Here is a 24825-nt window from a genome sequence, read left to right as displayed (position 1 = left end):
AGTTTATTTTTCTCTTTCCAAGTTCGATGCCAAGTAAAGAATTAGAGCTGAGGAGGAATGGTGGCTCTTGTCATCTTGCTCAGAACCTGAGAAGCACTGATGAGGTATCACTTGAAAAATACCTAAAAAACTTTTTAATTTGTAGATAAATATCTAGCAATTTGCAGTGTGAATGTTACAGTCATCAAGAAGGAGACATCCTTTTTTCCACTCAAATATACGCCCCTGAACACTTCCCACTACCACACAACCTCTGCATGTTCTGCCAAGGAAACTTTCAATACACACTAGAGTCCACTTATCAAGGAATTATCCATCATTCTTGATTTTCTACAATGTCATAATTTCTTAGAATCCTGGTAGTACCTAAACATAACCTGAACTGAAGTATATTTGCATTGCCAAGTACTTACCGCCCTTCGAATCTATGTTTTAAAAAATCAAATAATGCTTTTTGCATCATATCTGTTACCTAGAAGCAAACAAACAAAAAATTAATAATCATATAGGAAATTCATAATACTTGATGTTAATAATATTATATAATAAAGCTGACAGTAAATCATATCTGAACAACAGGATTGGAATGCAATTTATTCTTCATCTCAATTCTGACATGAAGTAAAATACAAATAAGCAACTATTTACTAGGAGTAAAAACTGTCTAGATATTTGTCTATGATATAAAATATCAAATACAAATGAAGCACAGTATTTGGGCAAATAAAATATTCTCAACAATCAATTACCTCATATCCCTTCAGAGAAGGCCCCACTAAAACTACTGGTCGCATAGAAGGCACTACATCATAGGGAGGGATGTGCTCTGTCTGCAAAACAGATAAAGTTTTCAGTGTCACAGCACCTAGAGAAAGTTTATACACTGTTTATAACATTAGGAACTATGAATTTCCAGCGATGTCACCAACACATGAATCTCTTTTAATTAACTTTTCCCAAAAACTTGTAGCACAAGATAAGGACATAGGAGGTTCAGGGATTTGTTTTGAAAAAGCTTTTTTTGGACTTTAGGTTTTCCCACTGTTTTCACATTTGCTCTGGATAGTTACAAAACTCTTATTCTGGGACATGCATATGTTCCTTTGCATAATTCCTAACTGGTAAATTGAAAAGGTTATTTCCAACAGCTAATGATTTGAAATGATTGACTCTAGAGATGTGACATCTGTTTCCCACAAAAATTTTATGTAGGAAAATGATGAAAGAGAAAAATAAAACAAAACGGGATGGAAAAAGCATAACACATCTCTTTTTTTAATGTTCAGATCTGCCCACTGCTTGACAAAACATTGTGACATCACTGCAAATTCCCATGGCAGCACTCATAATCTGACATCCACATTTGCATCCATGATTCAATTGCAAAATGAAACCAAAATAATGACTGATTAAGTTAGTACTTCTAGAAAATTATCATAAACAGAGCTTGGGATAGCAATTCTTCCACTTCGGGAAGTTCCTGTCACTACCCAAGAATGGATTCTGTTAGTACAATATTTATCAAAGTACTTACTGATGTATGATGCACAATTTCTAAAAAGTATTTTAAAATACAAAGATAAAAAGATTACTTCCTTCCAAAGATTGCAAAGGTTTTATATTGTTATCACAATGCAATAGAAACAAATTAAACTGTTGGTTTGGAGTTTTTTTCTTTGTTAATAAATGGCTATTTCAACATATATCAATCACCAAGAATGGGTCTTATCAGAAAAAGTTTTTTGTTCATATGGGAAGTTTTGGTTTATCTTCGGGAAAACATGATTGAAATCCAAATCCAGAAACATTTGAGTGATATGGAAAAAGGAATGCTGGATCTATTTTTCTAATGCTTACACAGTACAAATACATCAGTCAAGATAACAGAATACAGACACTGTTCATTGTTCTAGTACTCAATGTATCCCAAGGTGTTTCACAATAACATTAAAATAAGTATATACATTCCAAAACACAAACCCACAAAGACAGACATTAGTACAGTGACAGCACAAGGTGCTACACAAGCAGCAGTCTAAAGCAGTCTAAAACATAGAAAATATTTTTGTGAATGTTCTTTAACATAATTTATTTTGTTTTTTGTTACCTGTAGTTTCACCAAATAATTAGTAACATAAGAATGAATACCAGTGCCCAAGGCATCATAAGCATGTGAAATGAATTTATTTTACACAGCACAGAAACTGACTCAACACATTTCAAAGCAAAACCCTGCAATTAAGGTGTGCCAGTATCAAAATGCAATCCTCCACTGTTCTTGCTAACATTACTAATAATCTGGTAAGTGTATTAGAGACAGATTCAATGAAAAATTCTTTACAGATATGCAAGTGCTTATAGAACGAGTGTCCTGATGCAACAGACCTTTGTCTTAATGTGACTAATGCAACTGAAGGCATACATGCTAGAAGTTAACCAGCTATTTGACAGTTAGGGCAGGCATAGAAATTACCTTATTTGATGGAATATGAATTATTCTTAAAATCTATTCTGTCAAAATGGGCAAATTTTTTCTCTAATCTTTAAAGCTTGAAATAATGAAGCTCTCGGCAGAAAATTGAGTAAGAGTTATCTAATGGAAGCATTAAAGTTCTTTAATTTAGCATTAGAGAATCTAATGTCAGTGAGCTATACAGTTTACACTGCAGATTTAAGTTCAAATACGAACTCATACTGAAAACCAGCAGTTTTGACAATACGGCTTTTGCTCAGTGGTTTGACTATGTAGATTAATTTGAAACGCCCATCCAATACTTAATGTAAGTGTCAGTATCACAAACCTCGCTATATCCAGTAATGATTCTGATATGGAAGAATAGAGGCACCACAGAGTAGAAGAAAGAGATGTGACTAACCACCATCCAGGTCTAAGGGGGTTCATCTAGAAGATGTACCTTTGAAAGATGCTTATGCAGACAGCATCCAACACACATCAACATGTATTATTCTTCCTTATCATTTTTATGTGGTTATAAATATCATTAAGTAAGAAATTACTCAGAAGCGAGAAACTGTTGTTGATTTCCACACCGGGCATAACAGACCCTACTGAAGCCAGTGGTCATGACTTAGGAAATGAGAAGGATTCAATATTATTTAAAAGAGTTCGAGAAAAAAAGAGAGACGGAAACAAAGTTCTATTTACTAAACAGGAAAGCATCCACAGCAGGGACAACAATGTCACTTGGCACTATTTATAAGCACTATAACAGTCTGTTATTACCTGTAGATTTAAGTGAATGGTTAAAAACAAGTCAATAAGAGCTATGAAGTCTAAAGGTTCTAAAACAAAAAAAGTAGAAATATGGTATTTCACTGCATAGTTTGGCTGCTACCTAATGTCTTGCCAACCTATTCCAGCAAAGATCCTAGAAATGTATTGCAGTTTATTGTAACACAATGCCAATTGCATAAGTCTTTAGTATCTGGGTTATCTATGGAGAGACATTGGCTCTTCTGGAAACAACCAGTGCCATTTCCAATAGCTGACATACTAAAAAGGTCTGACTGATGGGTGACAAGAACATTTGGCCGATAATTTGTACATGACAACACAAAAAACTCAAAGTAAACTGTCAAAACAAGTCTGAGGTTTTCCACTGGTCTTGTGCACGTGCAGATTTTGCACTTAGTGAACTGGAAGCTTAAATATGGACTAAACTAAAAATACAACAATTTTGATTATTCATTTTCTAAGTACAAACTGATATCTGATAGACTCCAATAATGATTTCAATAGACTGAGAAATAAAAAAAAGTATAATTGAGAAAGATATAGAAAGAATAAACAGGCACTAGAGAGGTGAATTATATGGATTTTCTAGAAATAATTTTCTCGAACTTTCAGAAGGCCTTTCAAATGTGTTATATTATTCCATCAAAAAGGATAAATACTGTAGCAGAGTTTCACAGATACACTGAACTCTTGTCTGTTTTCTTGTCATGGCTAGGCTTCGCGAACGAAGATTTGGGAATGTTCCGAAGGTAGTGGGGTATCTCAATTGATTGTTCACAGTCAGTTACAGATTGATCTCCTCGTTCTCTCTTTCCCCCCTTCCCACTACTGCACTTGACTGTTTTCTTGTACTGAATCCACTAACAGCTCAATACATCTCTTCCTCCTTAGTTCTAGAATAGCTGCATTGTTAATCTGGAGTAACAATGCTAATGATGCCAGTGGCAGGATAAACACAGGCAATGTCAATATAAACTTACCGATTTCTGCTTCTGCTTAGCTACAGCAGCATGGAAAAGAAACAAAGAACAACAAAGCATGCATGTTATTGGCTTGTCAAAGGACGCAGACAGTTAACAGGACTAGAAATGTGACGCAGTGCAGGTGAGCAGGTGGACAGATGGGAGCTTGGAAGTCGGTGTTACCTTCTTAAAGAAGGGCATTCTTTTCTCTTTGGAGTGGGGTGATGTTACACTGTTTGCACTGGGTTTGGGGGAGCGATGGTTTGCTGGAATATCATTTTCTTCTGCATCTAAGCCAGTGGCATCTATGTCTATAGCTACATACAGACAAACAATTCAGAATTATCAGATGACAGGGAAAGTAAAGATAGGTTAAAAAAGGAAATTACGGGTAAAGAGAAATAAAACTGTCCAGAGTAATAAATAAATAAAAACTAAAAATCAACCATGAGAACAAAACACAATAAAACAAAGGGAATAATTTAAAGGTGCAGGACATTAGGATTAGAAGACAGAAGGTGATCTGTAACAGCTATTGTAACATTTACAAAATAGACCAATGGCCAAGTTTGTTCTTCTTACACCAGTGTAAATCCAAAGTAGTTCACTGGAATAGATAAGACTTTCACCAATATAAACAACAGAACTTGGTCAAAACATTTGGATTGTTTTATAGCAATGAACACTAGTTCAAAATGGGCATCATCAACTGAAATTTGAAATGTCACTAGCATGTCTATAGGAAATGAGAAAACAGCAGAAAAATCGCTTTTGAAGACAAAATCATCCTGATATTGGTACAATAATATCTACATTTATCACAGGGTGGACTACAACTGGCATACTCAACCCCTTTAACTAAAAATGCATTGTATTCATAAGACACATTTATTATGAATAATTAAATTTGATCTACTAATAGTGAAAACTAAAATGAATGGGTAGCAGAAGAGCAGAAATTTATCCCAGTTTGACTCAGAGACATGGATCCTGTTGTAAAGAATAAGGATGTAGACAGGGCAAAAGGGAAGCAAATACAATAAACCACTGCTGTTCAATCTCTACCCCAAAAGAATATATGGCAAACAATACTTATAACGTAACTATGAATAGTTTATCCTCTTTAGCAAGTAAATAGTAACAGTTTCAATAAAAATCATCACAGACTCAGTAATAAATATAATATCAAGACGCAAAGCCATGTTATCCTGAATGCTGAGTCCAACAGATACCTGCCAACTACATGTAAAACAAAGCAAAACAAAACAAAAGGTTTCTTGTTTACTGTGATCAATTCTGATCTTAAGTAGTGATTTAAATTTGTCTTCAGAAAGCAGGTAGATGCACAAAAGCGAACCAGAAGTGTGCTGTACAACATCACTCGTGTGTGAAGATTTTACCCACCTTTCAACGCACTCAGGTAACACAGGTTTATCTTGCCATGCCATTATGTCAAACTGAATCTAACACTAAATAAATCTGTAAGCAGAATCGTTTACATTGACTTTATCCAAACCCTTAATTAATCATTGCAAACTATTATGAAACCATCTTAGTGACCTGCTTTCATCTGCTTGATGAGTGGGACATCAACTAATACAGTGGCATGTGGTATTAAATTATGTAACAAATAAATATTTCTGTCAAGCCTACATGCAGCTACTGATTTAAGAGACAACTGGAGCAGTGATTTCTTTTGTTTGCATAAGGTATATTTTCCCATTTGAATTATCCACATATCCCTGAGTCACTGTGCCTTTGAGCTCGCCCTTCCCAGGAGCCGGTGTGTAGATCCACATCCTGTTTCTATAATCCTGCTCCTAAAAACAGCCACAGAAGCCACGTAACATTTTCTTCTAGCAACACTGTTCCTTCATCCTCTTCATAAGTATAAAAAGAACATATTATCTTTTCTTGAATACAGGCCAGCACAGATGCTGCAAATCACTCATAATAAGGCATACTAAACCTCCTTCAGTATGTTCAACTAAAATTGTCAGTAAAGAGAAATCAGTTGTTAAGCTTTTCCTGTAAAAAAGAAATGCAGAACTTGATCAGCTAGATATCAATATCTCTTTTTCTCATTCTCAATCTTCACACTATGTAACATCTTCTGTGACAGTTCTTTTGCTGTTAATTATCTTTATTTCACTGTGTTTTTTCAAAAGTCATTTTCACCATTATGATCACTCAGGACTGTATGAATTGATTACTATATCAATATAATATTGATTATTTAAATCTATATGGGCCTCCCTTTCAATTTGTTTTTCACTAGGTCTTAGTCCTGTTTGTGGGTTTGATTTGATTTGTTTTTTTCTCTGGCACTATCTTATACTTAAAAAAACCATCCTTGACTCAAGGTTAAAAAATGAAATTAACTTGTTCAGTTAATATTCTTCAACTCATTAAATAAATTATGTGTTTGTAACTGTACTTTCAAAAAGAGGAGGTTTCGGAACAATAATTGAACCGTACTTCAAAATCACTTGAGTTCTTGTGTTAGTCGCAAACTATGTCTCTTTCGCCTTTTTTTAGGGTGTCTTAAGATAAGCAAAAAAATATTGTAGACTCAAAATATTACGATCACAGAATCAGCTAATATGCACTAATCTCCTAAATCTTCAATGTAACTGAATAAATTTTACCAGATTTCCTTCTTTCTCCAGAAAACCATGATTTTGAAAACTACCACCTGAAGAAACAGCTCAATGCAATGAAAATTACAGGATGGCTAGCAGTCAGCTGGTGACATAGGTATGCTATCTGTTCTCTTACCTCTAAATTCTGGGCAACATTCTGGAAATATATGTACTGATCTTCAAGTGGGTTTTGGATAGAAAACAATATTACAGCATTTAAGATGTTCTAATTATAAAATTACAATACAGGTCCAAAATAGATAATTTTACTACAAAAATGCAATTGTTGAAAAAGTTGGCCTAAACATGAAACATAACAATTTAAAGCCATCGTAAAACAGAAGATTAAGGTGTGGTCTACCCACTTGTGATGGACACACATTAATAAACTAAAAAAATATTTTCAAAAAAAAGGGAACTTAAGTGAAGTTGGAGTTTTGATAAACAAACTGCAATCATAATAAAGTTGGTTGTTACAAACAAATTCATGGTTTCACAAGAAAGACAGAAATATTTTTCAATTCATTTAATCAAACGAAGCTACTAACATAACAATTGAATTCTTCTGTCTCTGTTTTAATGTCCATGTATATTCCCTAAAATCTTCAGCCTGATTTTAAGACACCTGCTCAGTAGGCCAGGCTATGTATAAATGAATATGATTGGAAAATACATCTTTGCCCCAGCAGACAAGTCACTAGTAACATTCATTAATATCTTCTGCTTTCAAGTATTCAAAATGTACATGCAAAGATAAAACATCCAGCAATGCAGCAGCTGAATTCAATAGAATTTTTTTCTTTTGTAACCTGCTACGCTTTTTTCAAGGAGCTAATGCCAGCTTTCTCCACGAACTTGCCATGTATTTGCTTCGTACTGCTTGAATCCAACCCACCTGAAGTTAAATCTATCTGTTGATGCTCTAAATGCAAAACAGTATTTGTGAAAAATTTGTCGAAGAAGGCAAAAATTATCCAGTATCCTAGAATTATGTGAAGAACATTCTCAGAATTGTGAAATCGAAAGTTCCTGATGTTTTAAAAGACTGTATTTCTTGATGCTACTGCAGAAACCTTCCAAGAATTTTCATTTTTATTGCTGCTTTTTCTCCTGTACCAGAAGGTATTTATTGTTCAGCAGGAGTGCTTTAACTATCCTACTGTAATGTAGTCTCACCAATTTATTATGGTTTTGCTGTAAAACTCCACGGTAGAAGCAAAGAGGGAATATGGTGCCTGTCACTGCCTGAACTTGCTGGCATTGACTCCATTACTTCAAGTCTACCCAAACCAACCTTACATGGTAGTGCAACATTAAGGTTCTACCTATGAAGTATAGGAAATAAGAAAAATAGAACTAAATCTATATCAATTTTAACAGATTAGGTTGATTGGCCTGTAAACCAAAGGGTTTACAACCTACTCACCAGATGATGGAGGCGTCGATTTTCTGGAACTAGGAACGATGTCACCCAAACTGGATGAAGAGTTTCCTCCTGATTTACTGGAGTAAAGTAATAAATTAGTTTGAAGTTCTGTAGCTTTCTCAGTATTTATTCTAGTTTATTTATTACCTGCCTTCTAAATGAGGTGTTAGCTGTGAGACAAACAGCAGTTCTGGCAGTGGTATAAAATATACATCTCGCACAAAATGCACGTACTGAGGACTGAGGAAATGCAAACATCAATCATGCTCCTTGTGCTGCTGTGCAATTTATTTTGCTGCTCTCACTACTTCATGATCTTAATGTAATCCAGTTATTAATATGGCTACTGGTATATAATTATTAATATTATAATCCATTACTAAGACTAATTCTTAAGCCTGTAAACATATCTGTTTCCTTTGACTGAAGAGTTATTGATAAATCTCTAATGAAGATGTGACTGTGTTTGTCTACCTTTTTTCAATTTAATTGAAGTACAAATTCTTTTTGCTTTCTCAATACAAGACAGCACTTAGGAAAAAAAAGTCTCTCAAACAAAGTCAAAGCAGTCTAGGGTTTTGTCATGTTCTGCTTTGTGAAAACCTACTCAAGTTATGAAAATCAAACAATACTTTTAGTCATTTATTTCAGTTACCATAACGAGAAAAGCCCTGAAAAGTATGTAAGGAAGCCTACTTCACTCTTCAAATAATTCATGTGATAGTACTAGTTTCCACTTTCTCTATTTTAAAATATTAATAAGCATTAAGTTAATGCCTTTGTGGTGTAGGACAATGTTATCTTTGGTGAGAAGTTCTGGAGAATTTGGAAAGGGACCAAATCGCTGGGACAGATCTGGGTGTATCAGAAGTGTCCCAAGAGGAATAAGGAACCCAGCATCCTTCTGCTGAGGACAGCACGCGCATGGGAAAGGCATTTCACAGCTGGCGAATGCAGCTGAGTGCTGCGGAATCGTGGTGTCCTCCTAACACAGACATGCTCTTCAAACACCCCAGCCCTTCCTGTTGAGGATGGGCATTTCTGGAAAGCATTTTTGGCTTCCCAAATTGTTCCTAGTCCAAATCAAGGTCTGTCCCGCTCAGATACACTGGAAATATTTGTTTCCTATATACCTACAGGTTAACAATTGGTGTTTGCTTCTACATGTGTAACTGGAAAGCTACTTTATTAAGAATTCTACAGCAAAGATGGCACTATTACTATCTCGCAGTATTGTTCAATACATAGATACTGACTCTTTTTCTTATGCAATGATGGTTGCAGTCAGACATAACAAATGACTTGACATGACACTTCCATCATAAAATGTAGTGGTTTTAAAAGCTGTATTTGTAGGCAATGAATTTGACAAGACCATTTTTTCCCCTAAGAACTAACTAATGGGCACTGGCTTTGGCTTGCAAATAAATTCATCTTAACATTTTCTCAGATTTATAAAACGAGCTTTAAAATGACTTATAAATAGCAAGATAATGAAAACAAGTAACAAATGCTACAGAATTTAGATAAATTACTTTTTAAGTCAAAAATTGTGCATGTACATTGTAAATGTACTAACTGAAAGGTATATTAGCAAATACTTTATAAAAAAAATGGACCAACTTCCATTGTAGGCCACCACAGAAAAACAATTTAAATATCTACTTTTTCTCTAAAATAGCAACGACATTAAGTATCTTATTAATTAATAATTTAACATATAAAATATGTTATATATTCTATAACAATGTATAACTAATTATATATTAATTCCTTCATTATTTCAAAGTGTTTGTAACTACCATTTACGATAATTAATCATACATATGAACAATATACAGCACTAATTTCGAAGTTGTTTCACAGACAATGTTACTATTTTTAATGATTTCTTTTTATTACCTGGAGTAGAATTTTCCTTGTTTTGCCTTTTGTTCATGCTGCAGCCTCATGTTTTCTAGTTTGACTGGACTTGGTATGAATCCTATTTCACAGCCTTCTTTTACCAATCGTCCTATCCACCAGTCATTATTAAATTTCTACAGATTAGAAAAAAAAAAAGAAAAAAGTAACATACTGAGAAATTACTAGATCTGGGATAATTTTGTTATTAGTTTTAATTTGCAGTTATGCCATTTTTTTTTAATTCTTTCCTGCACTTAATCACTCTGCTATGCTATTATGGCAATGAAGAATTGTGGTAGCATTTAGAAATACATTAAAATAGTTATTCCTTTTAAATTATTAAAATCCACAGTGCTTAAGCAGAAACCTTCCTTCATAGACTTTATGTTTCTTTCTGGCTTTTGTTTCCACCCATTTCACCATCTTTATTTTTTCTTGCTTCCCAGTACTTTTCCCTCATACAGGAAAGTTGCTTTTGTTCTCTCTTCATGGTTCTCCTTGGAGAACATCAGAGACTTCTTCTGATCTACTCTGACCTACTGCTACAATTTTTATGACTCTGTAATAATCTATTGGTTTTATTCCATTATATTCAGTTCCTTATTCAAATTAAAAAATACTGCTTCTCAAACTCCCCCACTCCTCCAAAGTCACCAAAATCTTCTGAAATATGACTAAATTCTGCTGCTCATATATACTCTACTGCATATAGCTCACATGATCTGCATTGTAAACTATAATAGATCCAGAAGGAATGGATATCTTTAGATAACTAAAAAGCCCTTACAATTATACAAATCCACCAGTAGTCCAATTAACTGAATTTCAGCTCTATGTAATATGAGATAATGACTAATACATTTATTCATACACACACAAGGGGGTTGGGGAGGAGGTTTTTTTTTTTGCAGAGGTCTGAAGAGCAGAACTATTTCCTTTTCCCATTATTATTTATTCACCATTTTTGGATGAGAATAGGTCACCCTTTTATATGGCCCCACATGCAATACTCTCAGTGTTCCATGGGAATAACTACCACCAAATATGAATTTTAGATAATTTGGATTATTTATGAAACTGTAGAAGAACATCTGAATGTGAATAAAAGTTGCCTTCTTGAATCTGAAGCTCTTAATGTAAACATTATAGTGTTTTTTAAATTATTTATTAAGTAGCTTTAACAAGTGTACAGTTAGGAATAAAACATGTAAAATGTGTGGGCTCCCACACAGAGGAATTAATTTCACCACGAATACATCATTGGTGGATCATTGATACACAACCTAAATTGCAGTATTATCTTTCATTTTGGCAACTATAGAAATCTTGCGAGGCTCGAAACCAACTGTAAGACATTTAGCTAACAAAAAAAATAGAGATTAAAATAAAAGCACTTTTAAGCACATAATATATAAGGAGATCTGTAATATTCATCCAATGGGATGCCTTTATGAGAAAGAATACCAGCATTTGATAGGGAGCTAATCTGAAATAGCAGTTTCTCAAAGATGTATTAGACTGAAACATATTATTAAAATTATAACCTTTCATTGCAAAATGCTAACTAAATCATCAACTTGGTAAAAGGAGGAGACAGATAATTAAAAACCATCATTAAATTACAACGTGAACAGCCGCTATTATTTCATGCTGTCCTACAGTACAAGAGATTACTACATAACAACATTAATTTTATTTGAAGTTATAGAAATGTTAAACACATAGAAATTTTTTCTTCATATAAAAATAAGAGCATGTGGAATTCACTTCTGCAAAGTCTCAAAGCTAAATGCTGTGTCAGTATATGAAAAGAAATATAAGGTACTTTTATAAGTAGATAATACCATACATAATACTTCCTAATTTTAAAAAGCAACAATGGAAATCTTGGTAGTGAGGTGTCCAGCTCCCAAAGTGCTGGCCAGGGTGAGTGATTCTCTGTAATTCACCTGTGCTTGGAGTGCCAAGGGAAACACAAAATATGAATTAAATGCAAAGTAAAATTATGACCATGAATTAAAGCCTCAAAATATTCAGAAGTGACCATGATGAAGCACACATTTCTTCATACAGGAAGGAATCCTTCATCTTTATGTCCACTTAGTTTTAATGAATGTAACCTAATAATGAAAATAAATTTCCCTCATACATAATCGCTGCAATACTTTTCACCATTGTCCGTGTACATTTTGAACTGAGTTTTTTCTTTCTTGAGCCCTCGCAGCAGCAGAAATTAGTGAACAGTCCTCAGGGACAAGAAGAGGACAGCATTGGTCCAGTATGGCATCATTACACGGGCAAAACTTACTGGACATTAACTTAGGTTTCTTTATTTCTAGCAACAAGTTAGGTATAAAATATAAAAGCAATACTTCATTTCATTGTCACATATGTTTTTTTTACTTTTAATCTGCATAAATCATTGAAGTTTGGACATTTCAGTTCTCCCAGCATTAACTACAAGGAGCACCAAAACTACTGAAGGAGCAATATCTGTTGGGATACAGAGCCCTGAAGAGCAAGCAGGACATGGCCATGGAAGATGGAGGGGGAGGACGGAACTATGCAGGAAAGGGGCTGCTGCTTGGAGCACCCTTCTGGGGAGGTTCAACCCATCCAGACACAACAGCTGCTGCCAAACATGGAACCAGAGAGTCCAAGTCTGACTCCTTGCAGATCCTTTCCTGCTTTTCCATTCCAGTGGTCCACCTGGACCCGATCACAGAGTCCTGTCCCCAACCCATCTCTGGCTTAGCACTGCTAGGCAGCCAACTTTGCTTGACAGCTTAGAGAGAAAACCAGGTGGTTTTAAAGGCTATTAGCACAGAGTGCCTCTTCTATTACACTTGAGACTGCAACACATTTTAATCTATTTTTCCATCTCTCAGTGCTACATGTGGTCACAGATATTAGAGCAACTCAGCTGAGCTAAGCTTCCTTTCAAGGTATTTTTGGAGATTCAGAAAAGTTCAGAGAAATTTTTCATCCTGATGGTCTCCCAGGTATCTGTACATCTGAGACTAAGTTGTGCTGTGAGGAAAAAAGCATAAACTTTAACAGAAAACTGCTAACACTGTGTTTCTGGTTCATATGGAAACAGGGAAAACATTTGATGTAAAGTCTGAGATTACCACTTCATCTGAAGTACAGATGGAATAGATGACTATAGAAAATCATTTGATCTAACCAAACTGAGCCATATTTTCCAGTGCTTCAAGACTCACCAGAGAATGATGATGATTTTCTTTTGCCAGAACTCTGTGCCTTCTCATCTCTACTTCTATTATAGGACAGAACAGAGCAATTCTTTCACACTACTATCAGACAGAAAACATATTTCCTTCACTACATACAATCTGAACCAAAAGTATCCCCTTTTTGCATGTTTACTATACATGGAAAATTTTGACCATTAGTCAGCAGTATGAAGGCACTAGAAGTCCATTTCTTGTGTTTCTGTAGTCTCTGTCCACCTGTATTTCTATCTCTGTATTAGGAATGTTTCTTGCTTCTGCAAAGCACCGGCACTACCAGAATCACTGTGCATCATCTATCATAACTATTGAGGGATTTTTTTGATAGTCTAAAATGGGGCAAAGCCATAATTTCACATGCGTGGTTAGTTGCTATCAACCTTAAGTTAACTTCCTAGTTCTTTTGTTATAAATTTCCATTTCCAGATAGACCATTTTGAAACAAACCCTAATGGAATATGAATAGAAGCTGGGAACCTCAAACAATGAGGGAATCATTCTGAAGGCAGCAGCACGCTGCAGAGGAGGGCCTGCATGGCAAAGTTACCAAGTTATTTCTTTGGGATTGTCTTGCAAGGAGCAAAGAAATAAAATTACTCTTGGTGTTTGAAAATGTTAAAATTCAAACTTTTCGAAGCCAAACTACAGGAAAAGAAAGCCAATGCAGCAAACTCAAAGCACCTTTTACGAAAGTTGCTATCATTTTGAAACATCATATCAGTTCTCCAGCATGTAACTGTTAACAAAATATTGTCTGTGCCAGGGAATTAACTTCAAAGAAAAAAAAAAGAGACCTGAGTATTTTGGGGTTAACTGAGATGCAATCACACAAACAAAAGAGAAGCAACCCTGGGCTGTTGAATCACAATGAACCCTCATAGTACTAGGTCAGAAAAAAACCACAATTATTTTATCTTTGAATAGTCAGACACACACACTTTTAAAGCTATAAATAAGGGACTTTTACTAGACAAGAAAAGTGCTTGCTTTCTGAACTTCATTAATTTGATTTTAAGGAATTTGTGTCTTTGCTTGTAGGAGGATAGCATTTAAAAGAACATTCAATTCCTGATACACTGTTACCTTATTTAAATAACATTTGAAAAGTGCTTTAACAATGTGAACTGTAATCAGCATTGTTAAATAGTAGCACTGTTACTCAAATACACCCTTAAAGAGAGATTCACTTACTCCTCTGGTTTTACTTACTTCTTTAACATGAAGAAAATCTTTAGCCTCAAATGAGATGGCCATGCCTGGGACTGGAACATCGTCATCATGAGCTGCACTGTACCCAACATTTGTCCGAACTGCAAATGCAACAGGTTTTGACTGCAAAAGAAAAGACAAACAGCCTGAAGAGTTCCCTTGTGAACATATATTTATGTACAAACATATACACAAACATATACACAGAAGAATTCTGTAAGTTATCCTTTTAAAATCATAACAATTACAGAGAACTCTCATCGCATCCATGCAAAACATAAAGTAGAATCACGTTTACTGATACCAGTTATTTAATATCAACACATTTCATAGAATACAGAGTTTTAGAAAGTGATAGAGCTCTGAATTAATTTGAGATCAGTCAAGTCAGTAATTAGAAACTACAACCCAGTCGGTGATCCATATAATATGCTTAGTTTGCAGTTCTGCTTTGAGTTCTGTGCTTGGGGCTGCCATAAGAGGTAGGGTTCCAAGAGCTACAAAGCCTACAGCCCCAGGGACACTGGGGCTGCAAAAGGCATGCCAAGGGGAGCACAGCACTGCACCATGTTGTTCCCTCCATACCTTTCTTTTCTGGGCCCCCACCTGCTGGTCACCTCAGCCTCATTGCTAAGGCTGCCATTAGTGAAGCCCTCTCAGCCTCAGCCCTCAAGCAGTGTTCAGGGAAAATACAAATTTGGAGAAGAGGTGCCAGCAGCTGTTAGTGACCCCTACGTAAGTCATCTCACTGCAAGCCATTCTTAGAGCACAGCAATGTGCCCCAAGATTGTCACATCATAACTAAACACCAACCACAGAGAGATTTGCTCATTTTCATAATTCTTTCTATAACTTTTACTGCTACATCAGTGAGTTTAGAGGATTTTCCCAAGTTCTGTTTTCAAGAAGCAGGTGCTGGAAGAGTCAGCATCCCCACTGGCCCCCAGCCCTGCCTTCCACCTTCTCCTTCCAAGTACCACTGGTGCTGAACATTTTTCTGCACAGGTATAGTAATAAAAGCTGCCATCCAGATCAGCTCAGACTGTAACTACTGAGGGCTTCCTCCTCTCAAAGGTACAACCAGAATACAGGAGAACTTATTCTGCTTTATTCCATGCTAAACACCACCTTGACCTTGGTCTCCCAACAAAGGACCCACCCACAGTATTCCTAGGACCCACCATTGTCCTACCCTAGGCTAAACTTTTAGCCCATCCCAGAATTCTCCACACCGTACTTATTATCTAGTCTGAAGTGCCTATACATTAAAGCTGGTAAAATATTCTTTAGAATGTTGAACTAAGTCTCAGAGGTGCTCACAAGTGATTGAGGAAGGTATGACATAACTCTTCATCTTAAGATATAGTAAAACTTCTACCAGAAAACAATTTTAGCTTTATTAGTTGGTATCCATCATCACTTCAGCTTGGTAAAAAGTATGGTATTTTACTGAGCTGACAAGCAAAAAAATAAATCTCATTTCCTATGTAAAGAATTTCTTCCCTTTCTTCTCAACATAGAAGTTATGAAAATGCACTCCCTACTTCATGATAGCAAACATGAATACCTGAAAACAAAAGTCATTCTCTATTTTTCTGATTACTAAAAATCCCTGTCTGCTCTATCCATGATTACTCGCATGGTGCCAGAGAACGGAGACCTGTCACATTAAAATACATTATAAAATAATGAGGGAGATACATAAATAATTCTAAAGGCAGGATGATGCCACCTAGCCTGGAAAGGACCGTTGGAAATAAATGGAGAGAAGGATCCCTTTATTGCTTCATTTAGGTCTAATGTGCTGTAAAAGCCACAGCGTCCCAATAAAGCGGACTTTAAAACTCCTTAAATAGGCCTGTATTTGAATGAACTACCACAAACAGACAATTACATCTATAAGTACATTCTAGGAAGGCTTTCTAATTTAGAAGGAGAAATAATAAGCTCTTTCAGAACAGTGGGGTCAAGAGAATCTCTGGGTCCTGCAGAAGTGAAACTAGCAGTTTCAACAGAACTAAATTTTGCAATGAGACTGCAGAATTGGCTTCATGTTTATGTGGTATTCTGGATCTAAATACACGTTTGTACAAAGGGATGATCAGGAAATTATTGGAGAAGAACTTTATCCCATCTGTTCTTTCTTCTGGAATCAGTGAAAAAAATCTTAAAAATTTTAGGAAAGATTTGGGTAGAAGGGCTCTAAAAACTGAAAGTGTCACCACTACATTAATTGTTGGACTCTATGATCATAGAGCATTTTTCCATCCACGATGATTCTATGATTCTATGATTTAAACAGACACTTATTTAAACCAGAAAGCCAATGGTAGATTAAAAAATGAAATACAAGTGAATATATTTACAGGTTGAAATAACACATCTCAAGCATTGACTGTCTCTCTTGCCGCTCAGCCACAATTAGAACATTGCAAATAGTCAATGGCTTTTTTTTCCAGGTAACCTGTTCTAGGAAAAAAATTAATTAAAAAAAATTAGAGTAATATGTGAAACACAATAATGAAATAAAGAGACAATAATTTTTAAAGTCTGTTTTCTTCCAACAAGTAAAATCCTATTGCTGTTGAAACATGCTCTGTATGTTACTCAATGGATATAGGTTATATAAACAACTTGATTATATTTTTACCATGCAAGAGAAAAAAAGTTCAAACCACAAATAATATTTTTAAAAATATGTTTACACAATAGATAGGCCAATCAGATTTACCCATTAACAGAAAAAAAATGTAGAAAAATATATAACAAAGGCAACTGGTTTAGATGAGTTTAGTAGATGTATTTATTAGCTATCATACTATGTTAGAAGATGATAGCCACAGTTTTTATATATATATATATACATATATAAAAATATATGTAAAATATATATATATACATATATATATGAATATATACAAACACAATAAAAAACTAAGAGTTGTCTTAGCTCATTGTGTTGGGCATCTTTCTCATACCCTAATCTTTTCCAGTGTGTTGCAAAAGGAGTTTAGGCACTTAACACAAATTTCTGGACACCAGTATAAGAGAAAGGTATGTAAACAATAAATCCTTAGTGAGTTAACCTTGTTGTAACCAGATAAACTGTTAGAAGGGCATTATGATATGATTATGCAGTCATGATTACATTTCTGAAAATGGGTATTTATGAAAGTGATCATCCAAAAATAAATTTTGGCGATTTCTCCACATCAATTAAAAAATCTTGCATTGTTGATGCAACAGGTATATCCACTTCTTGGCATCTCAAATTTGTCTTATTCATCTCCTTTACAATTCTCTCAGTATTACTACCGCTCATTTACCTTACATAAAAGATACCAAACTATTATAGAACTAGACATGCCACAAAGAAGTAATCACACAGGCACTGAATTCAGCAATATCATGTATCTTCCTTAAAAATAAAAGATAGCATAAGTTACTGGTTTTTAATATTCACACAAAACAAGAAAACATTCCCCAATGTAAAAATTACAGACTAACAGTGGTGATGCTTTCTATGCTATGACGAATTTCAACACTGAAAATACAGATATGAATAAGGATTAAATTGTCAAATGTTCTAAACAATGTTTAGTATCAAATAGTACCTCATCAAATAAATAATTTGGTGTTATTAAGAAAGATAATTTTGTAAAGCATAGGAAACTGTCATTGTAGAAATATATCTCAGAACAAGAACTGAAATATTGCGGAACGATCTGTGCCTAACACTGATAGGAGGGCTAGTATGCTTGCTTATCCATTCTCACAATTTCTGTATCCTCTAGCAAATATAAAAAATTGCTCAAGTGTTGTTACTTACTCCTAATAGTATCAGTGGATGAAAGACTTTAGGCTGACTACAGACTTTAAAATCTTTGCAGCATCACAACAAATAGACATCTTCAGTAAGTTAGTGTCCTTGACATACTTCTTAGAAGTGATCTAAAATTTCCTGTTAGAAGACAACACCTGGTTATCCAAGAAAAAGAATAAAATAGAAACTACTCCAGACCTGTCTTAATATGAAAAAAAAGTAACAGGTAAAACTCCTCTGTCATTTTCTGCCATCAAAAAATTAATTTCTATGAGCAGAAAAACAAAACAGAACATTGAGCTACAGATATTCCCAGAAATGGAATGTCCCATTTTAGATACATGTCATACTGGTAGAAAGGGAGACTGAATTATCATGGGATTATACTACAATACTTCATCTAATTGAATATTTAAAACTAATTAATTTATAGAAGTTAAATTCTAGTCTTTTTACATAAATAAATAATTCTGAAGCTTTCCCAGAACTGTCAAGTTAACTAGTTTTCCTGAACTACATTGTCTTGAACTAAAAAAGTTCAGTTGTTACGTAATTAGGGTCCGATGAAAAAGTAGTAATTTTTTTCACATATGCATATGTATACTTTAAAATATATCTAGCATTTGGTTACATATCCTACAGTTCTAAAATTAGATTGGGTCAAAACAGTTAAGCACTTTCTGTTCATTCTCTAAATTTATATGAAAATGGGATGGCAGTTTAGCACTCAGTTAATCCACAGACTGGACTACAAGGACAGATGCTCTGAGATGTTAAACAGTTTAACATTTCATGTCTCTCTAGAGAAACAAAGTGGCCTGGAGAAGTTCATATATCTTCAGAATGAACACTTCCACCTTGTTTTTCTTTTTTTCTCCTGTAAAAGTACAACATTCAACAGACTGAATAAACCCACAAGGAGAACAACCAGACATGAACATTACCATCATCTGTACCACTAGGGCAGCAGGGAACACACTCTGGAATGGGGTTCTTCATGAACCAGTTTCAGCTTCCAATGTAAACTCAGAATATAAATCAACAAAATCGTATTCACCAACCGTTAAACCAACTTTGGCTTACACTTTGACAACCAACATAAATTAAAGTGAGTCTAGAGTGACCTTAGTCAATTTAATCTTCTTCTATCTGGATCTCACTTCTTCCTTTACAAGTTATATTTACTTTATACATCTTCATACTAACCTCATTACTAAGTCCAAACTATTTGCAGTATTACTATACTCTATTACTTATGTTCCCTCACTCTTGTGTTATGACTAACTCACATTGAATGCATACACAAGCATTTGCACATTGTATCTGTCTCAGTCAATTTGTCAGTTTAAACAATTTTGTACCTGCTTGGTTGAATTTGTATTTGAGAAATATTTCATTCAACAGCACAGCAAAATAATACAATCTGTTTTCTAGTAATGTACTTAAAACATAACAGGACCCTTTTTCCTATAACTAATTTCAGATATTTTATTCTGTGCCATAAACCAAGCGGAGGCAGTGGATCCCAGCCAAGATGAGAAATTTTTTGACATAGAATTTGCTCACACAACAGGTCATCTCCCTCATGGCCACTAATTTTGGGAATGTTGCTTCATAATTGAGGTATCTCTATTCCCCATACACTACTGAGATGTAGAAAAAATGATGACAGCATTCTCCAAACCATTTTCATACACCTGGGTTTGATCTAGGATCTCTGATCGATCTCATTTCTTACTCTATTCCATCATTCTCACAGTAAAGGCCCTTCTGTATTTACACCAGTTTATATGAAATCAGAATATATCTTTACAAAAGCAAGAACTGATTCAAAAAAATACTACAGTTACCATTTTAACAACGCTTGTCAAAGTTGGCATCTGTGTTAAAGTTCAGAAAATGTGTCTCAAAGCAAGTCCACTCCTTCCCTACTTCTACGTAAAGCTACTCATCCTTCATCCTATCCACTTTTCACAGATGCATGTAATCTTATTCGGAAAGCAAGGAATTATTTTTCTCTTGGGTAATGAATATAATGGGTCTCTATGAAATCACTAGCAGGTTTGAACTCATGAAAATTTAAAATGCCATGCCATTTCTTTTGGCTCAGGAAAAGTGATTACTGCTACTAAACTTTTCATTAGCAGTCTTGGTAGGGAGCAAATATGACAAATGATGACCTATGTTTGGCGCTATTTCCACAGAGTAACCCTGTACATAGTATTTGGGCCATAAACAATATTAATACTCCACACGGGACAAAGATCAATAGCACTCTGATGACCTAACGACTGCTGTGTTAAAAGCATGTCACTGTATTTTGCCCTGCTAATGACAGAGTCAGATAAAGCAGGAATAGTTCAAAACCTATATGTTTTAGAGAATTACATGATTTTCACTATTAAAGAAATTTACAATGTTATGAAATATATACTGTCACGAAAGTAGCTTGAGAATGCAAAAGCAAAAATAATAACTGTCCTATTTTACCTTTTTTATTTTGTACTTTAATTTATACATCTGTTACACATGAAGCAATAATAAAACCCACCTGAGAACATAAACAATTCACAGGTAATTTTTGTTCTAAATGCTGATCATTGCTGGAGCCTCATTACAGATAAGTAATTGTCCAGCCTCTAACAATAGCATCTGCTCAGCAATCTCATTGCTAAGGAAGCAACAACAATTCATGGATGTCCCAACTGAAAATTAGAGCATACGCAGCTGCTGTCACTAAAAGCAGGGATCAATAATTTGACTTCCCAGGAAAGATCAGGTTTTCTTTTATTAGTGTGGATGCATATACCAAACAAGTCTGATAGCAAGCCAGAACCACAGAATAATTGAAGCAGGAAGGGGCCTCTGGTGTCTCCTAGCCCAAAACAGATCTCCCTGCCCAAAACAGGTCTGGTTACATCAGGCTGCTCAGGGCATTGACCAACTGAGTCTTGAGCACCTCCAAGAACAGATAGCACAACCCCTCTGTGCATCCTGCTCCAGTATTTGACCACTGTGATGGTGAAAAGACACGCAGGAACTACAGGTCTCTCACGTATCAATGAGTGAGGGACATAAAAATCTATATTGGATAACAAATACTTGATTATATACTCTAGTACATGCAAAATGAAGTATTATTACTAGTAGAAATCACCAATTTCCAGTTCTAAGTGTAAGGGGTCTAAAAAGAAGATTTGTGCTCTATTCAGCACTTCCAACAAAATGAAGCAGCTGAAGAGTACAGTGGGAGAGCAAAACACAGTACAGTTGTAGCTAATAAGTAGCAGGTTAGGCACAACAATGGTAGAATGACATTCAAACTCTTCTGAATTATTAAGGCTTTTTGATACCTCCTGAAGGATTGGGAGAGAAGTGGTCAGACATGAAGTTATTTGATCTGAGTGCATTTTCTCACCTGTTTCCAAAATAAGGGCAAGGTGAACTGTGCCCAGCCATTACCTTACAAAGGGTTGGCTCACCAAATTCTTGCCTAGGAATTGTCACAACCAGTGCTCTCTGGTGCCTGACACCAATGTGCACCATCCTGCAAGAGCACCCAGCAAGGACGTGTGACCATTACACCAGCCACTGCCATGATCAGCCCTCCTTTTGGACTCTGGGCAAGCTGTAAGCGTTGCTGCATGGAAACACCTTTTAAAGCTTAAGTGTGATTTTCCTTAGGATTGAGGCCCATTGGTGAAATTTTCTGAGGAAATCTCTGAATCCTTCTAGTTCCTTGTAATCCCTCCTACAGCAAAGCCTGGTTTCAGTGCTAAAGAGAAAGAAAATTTAACACATCCAGCTGGTACAAAAGAGAGTCTGACAGATTCATTTTTTCTTAACAATAGGTAGACTTCAGAGGAAATTTTTTTTTGTCCTCTAGTACTCTCTAGAGATACTTTTGTTACTATTTTAGCTCATCTTCACACACAGCTTGAAAGTCAAGTTTCCTACTTCCTTTTGCGAAATCGTATTTTAATAGAGTCACCGATGTCGGTTTACATTCAGCTCAGGAGGCAGCAAAGACTGAAATAGCTTTACTGACGCACACTGAGCTTTCTCATATGAGCAGGGTCTTTTTTTTTATTAGAGCATAATGCCAAAACTCGATGGTGGCCATGTGTTGTCTGCATGCAAGTGTGCCAGAAAGGTGGCTCTTCAGTACCACCCACTTGAGGAGTTAACAGGAACCGCTGGAAACAGGCACAGCTGAAAAAGTCTGTTTGTGCTTGCTGAAAACATGCTTATTCTGGCAGCAAAAGCCAGCAGATGAAAACTGTCATTTGCAATAAAAATACTGCGCTGGGATTTCAAGTTCTTTTTTTCAATGTCACAATGAAGATGTTTTATGCTTATGAGACATTTTAAGCCTATGAGACAGCATTTTAGTAGATCTTAGCTTTTTGGCTAAACTGAGGTTCACACAGAGAAAAGATCTGCAGTAACATTTTCAGGCTATTCACAAACAAAAATTCTCCAGGAAAAGCATAAATCTGTGACACAGCAAGCTAAAGTAAACACTAAATTAATCAGCAATGCAGTGGTTGGTTAAAAACGTAGATACTATTATCAAAAGCTCTTGAGAAAATGCTGCATTGCTGAAAATGTTTCTTAATTCAGTATTATGCATGCAAGTTTTATTGCTGGTTCCAATATTTAAATAATTTTGCAGCTTATTTTTTCAAATGTATGAGAAAGTCTCTATGATTGCTACAGCCAAAGATTAATATTTATTACAATGTCTCACTTTTACAGAACATGTTAAGTGTTTTATTTTAAGAAACAATGCTGAAAAATTCTTCCTCTGTTCAAAACATACATTTTGTAGCTAGACTGCTCTATTTCCAGGAATTATATGAATATAGGTTCCAAGGATGATATTTTAGAGTCTTAAAAGTCAAATGTTCTATTAGCTGTTAACTTATATGCAGAACTAAAACTGAGAAGGTATACGAGGACATGATACACACCATAGCTGACTCAATGCTCCTGCCCGTTTCACATGATTACATTTTATAGCCATAGCTGACGTTATCCTGTCCCTCACCTGAGTTATCTATTGCTCGTGTAGGTCTTGCACTATCTGAGATACTTCTCATTTATAAATTCAAATGGAATCTCAACTGCAAATCTCCCTGACAGCCCAGATACAGATTACAGAAACATAGAGCACAGAAACACAAATATTTAAAGCTGTGGTAAATGAATATTTGTTAAAACCTGAAAAGTTGAACATCTCAGACCTAGAAAAAGTGAAAATGGGGCTACTCTGGGGGATGGTGGTGGTACCTTTACCTTAGCCCTCACTATGTATAGTATTATGGCTCAACCATTAACTTCACAATCCTATATCTTCCCTCACGTCAGTACTATAGAATCATAGAATCATGAAATCATTAAGGTTGGAAAAGATGTACAAGATCACTGAGTCCAACGTTTGACCGAACACCACCTTGTCAACTAAACCACTCAGTGCCACATCCAGTCTTTTCTTGAACAAGTCCTGGGACAGTGACTTCACTACCTCCCTAGGTAGCCCATTCCAAAAAATTCTTCCTAATGTCCAACCTGAATCTCCCCTGGCACACCTTGAGGCCATTTTTCCTCTTGTCCTGTCACTAGCTGCCTGGGAGAAGAGGCAGTTACTTCTTTCAGGTAGTTGTAGAGAGCAATATGTACTATATCTTACTTGCATGCAGGAGGGATCTCTCTGTGCAACAAACCAAGAATGTGCAAAACTCAAGAAGCTCTCTGTAGCATCCTACACCCCTCCAATGGATTAATTTTTACCATTAAAGAGTGAGGCTCCCTCAGTTCAAAAGAGAAAAGCAAGTGGTCACTAACGTATGATTTATCTCTTTTTAAAATGGCATGAATAACTTTTTGCCTCTCTCTATCCCCCAAGCAGGGAACTAATGAACCAATCCCTAGACAAGAAAGAAGAAACAAACAATCAACAACTAGTTATTAAATATAATCAGACTATACAGTAATGTCTATAGCATTATAGACATTATATATAGCACAGGAAAGCTAAGGTAGCATAGACCACTTTACATCTGTCATTTTCTAGCTTTAGAGTACCTGACATTACATACACAGTTTGTAGGTTTTTCTATTTATTTATGTGTGTATCCGCAATTTTCCACATTTAATTAAAACAAACAACAAAAAGATCACTCAGGAAATGCATTTCTATTGTCACACTGACGTTTTCAAACACCATCAGTACGACTGAAATCTCTATATCCACTGCCAAAAAATCATTGCAACTTCCATCATAGAATTGACAGACTGCAAATGGTTTAATATTTTGTAAGAGGCAGAGGACTAGAACTGAGGCAC

The 24825-nt window shown here is 35.4% G+C and overlaps 1 protein-coding gene across 12 annotated transcripts in view; it reads right to left on the bottom strand.

Moving 5' to 3' along the window:
* Window positions 1-24825, bottom strand: part of CACNB2 (calcium voltage-gated channel auxiliary subunit beta 2) — a 250153-nt gene that overhangs the window by 27699 nt on the left and 197629 nt on the right. For 9 of the 12 annotated variants that reach the window (XM_032678280.1, XM_032678290.1, XM_032678298.1 and 6 more), the window contains 6 exons: window positions 14655-14777; window positions 10189-10325; window positions 8287-8363; window positions 4402-4535; window positions 750-830; window positions 414-472 (listed from right to left, as the gene is read on the bottom strand). In XM_032678280.1, the coding sequence (XP_032534171.1) occupies window positions 414-472; window positions 750-830; window positions 4402-4535; window positions 8287-8363; window positions 10189-10325; window positions 14655-14777 (611 nt within the window). Of the gene's footprint in view, window positions 1-413; window positions 473-749; window positions 831-4236; window positions 4257-4401; window positions 4536-8286; window positions 8364-10188; window positions 10326-14654; window positions 14778-24825 lie in introns of all 12 variants that reach the window. The other 3 variants (XM_032678320.1, XM_032678329.1, XM_032678346.1) reach the window with 1 other exon arrangement.

This window comes from Chiroxiphia lanceolata, chromosome 1, assembly GCF_009829145.1.
Source record: "Chiroxiphia lanceolata isolate bChiLan1 chromosome 1, bChiLan1.pri, whole genome shotgun sequence".
Taxonomy (NCBI): domain Eukaryota; kingdom Metazoa; phylum Chordata; class Aves; order Passeriformes; family Pipridae; genus Chiroxiphia; species Chiroxiphia lanceolata.
The sequence above is the reverse complement of the archived record's forward strand: the minus strand, read 5'-3'. Positions and strand labels throughout refer to the sequence as shown.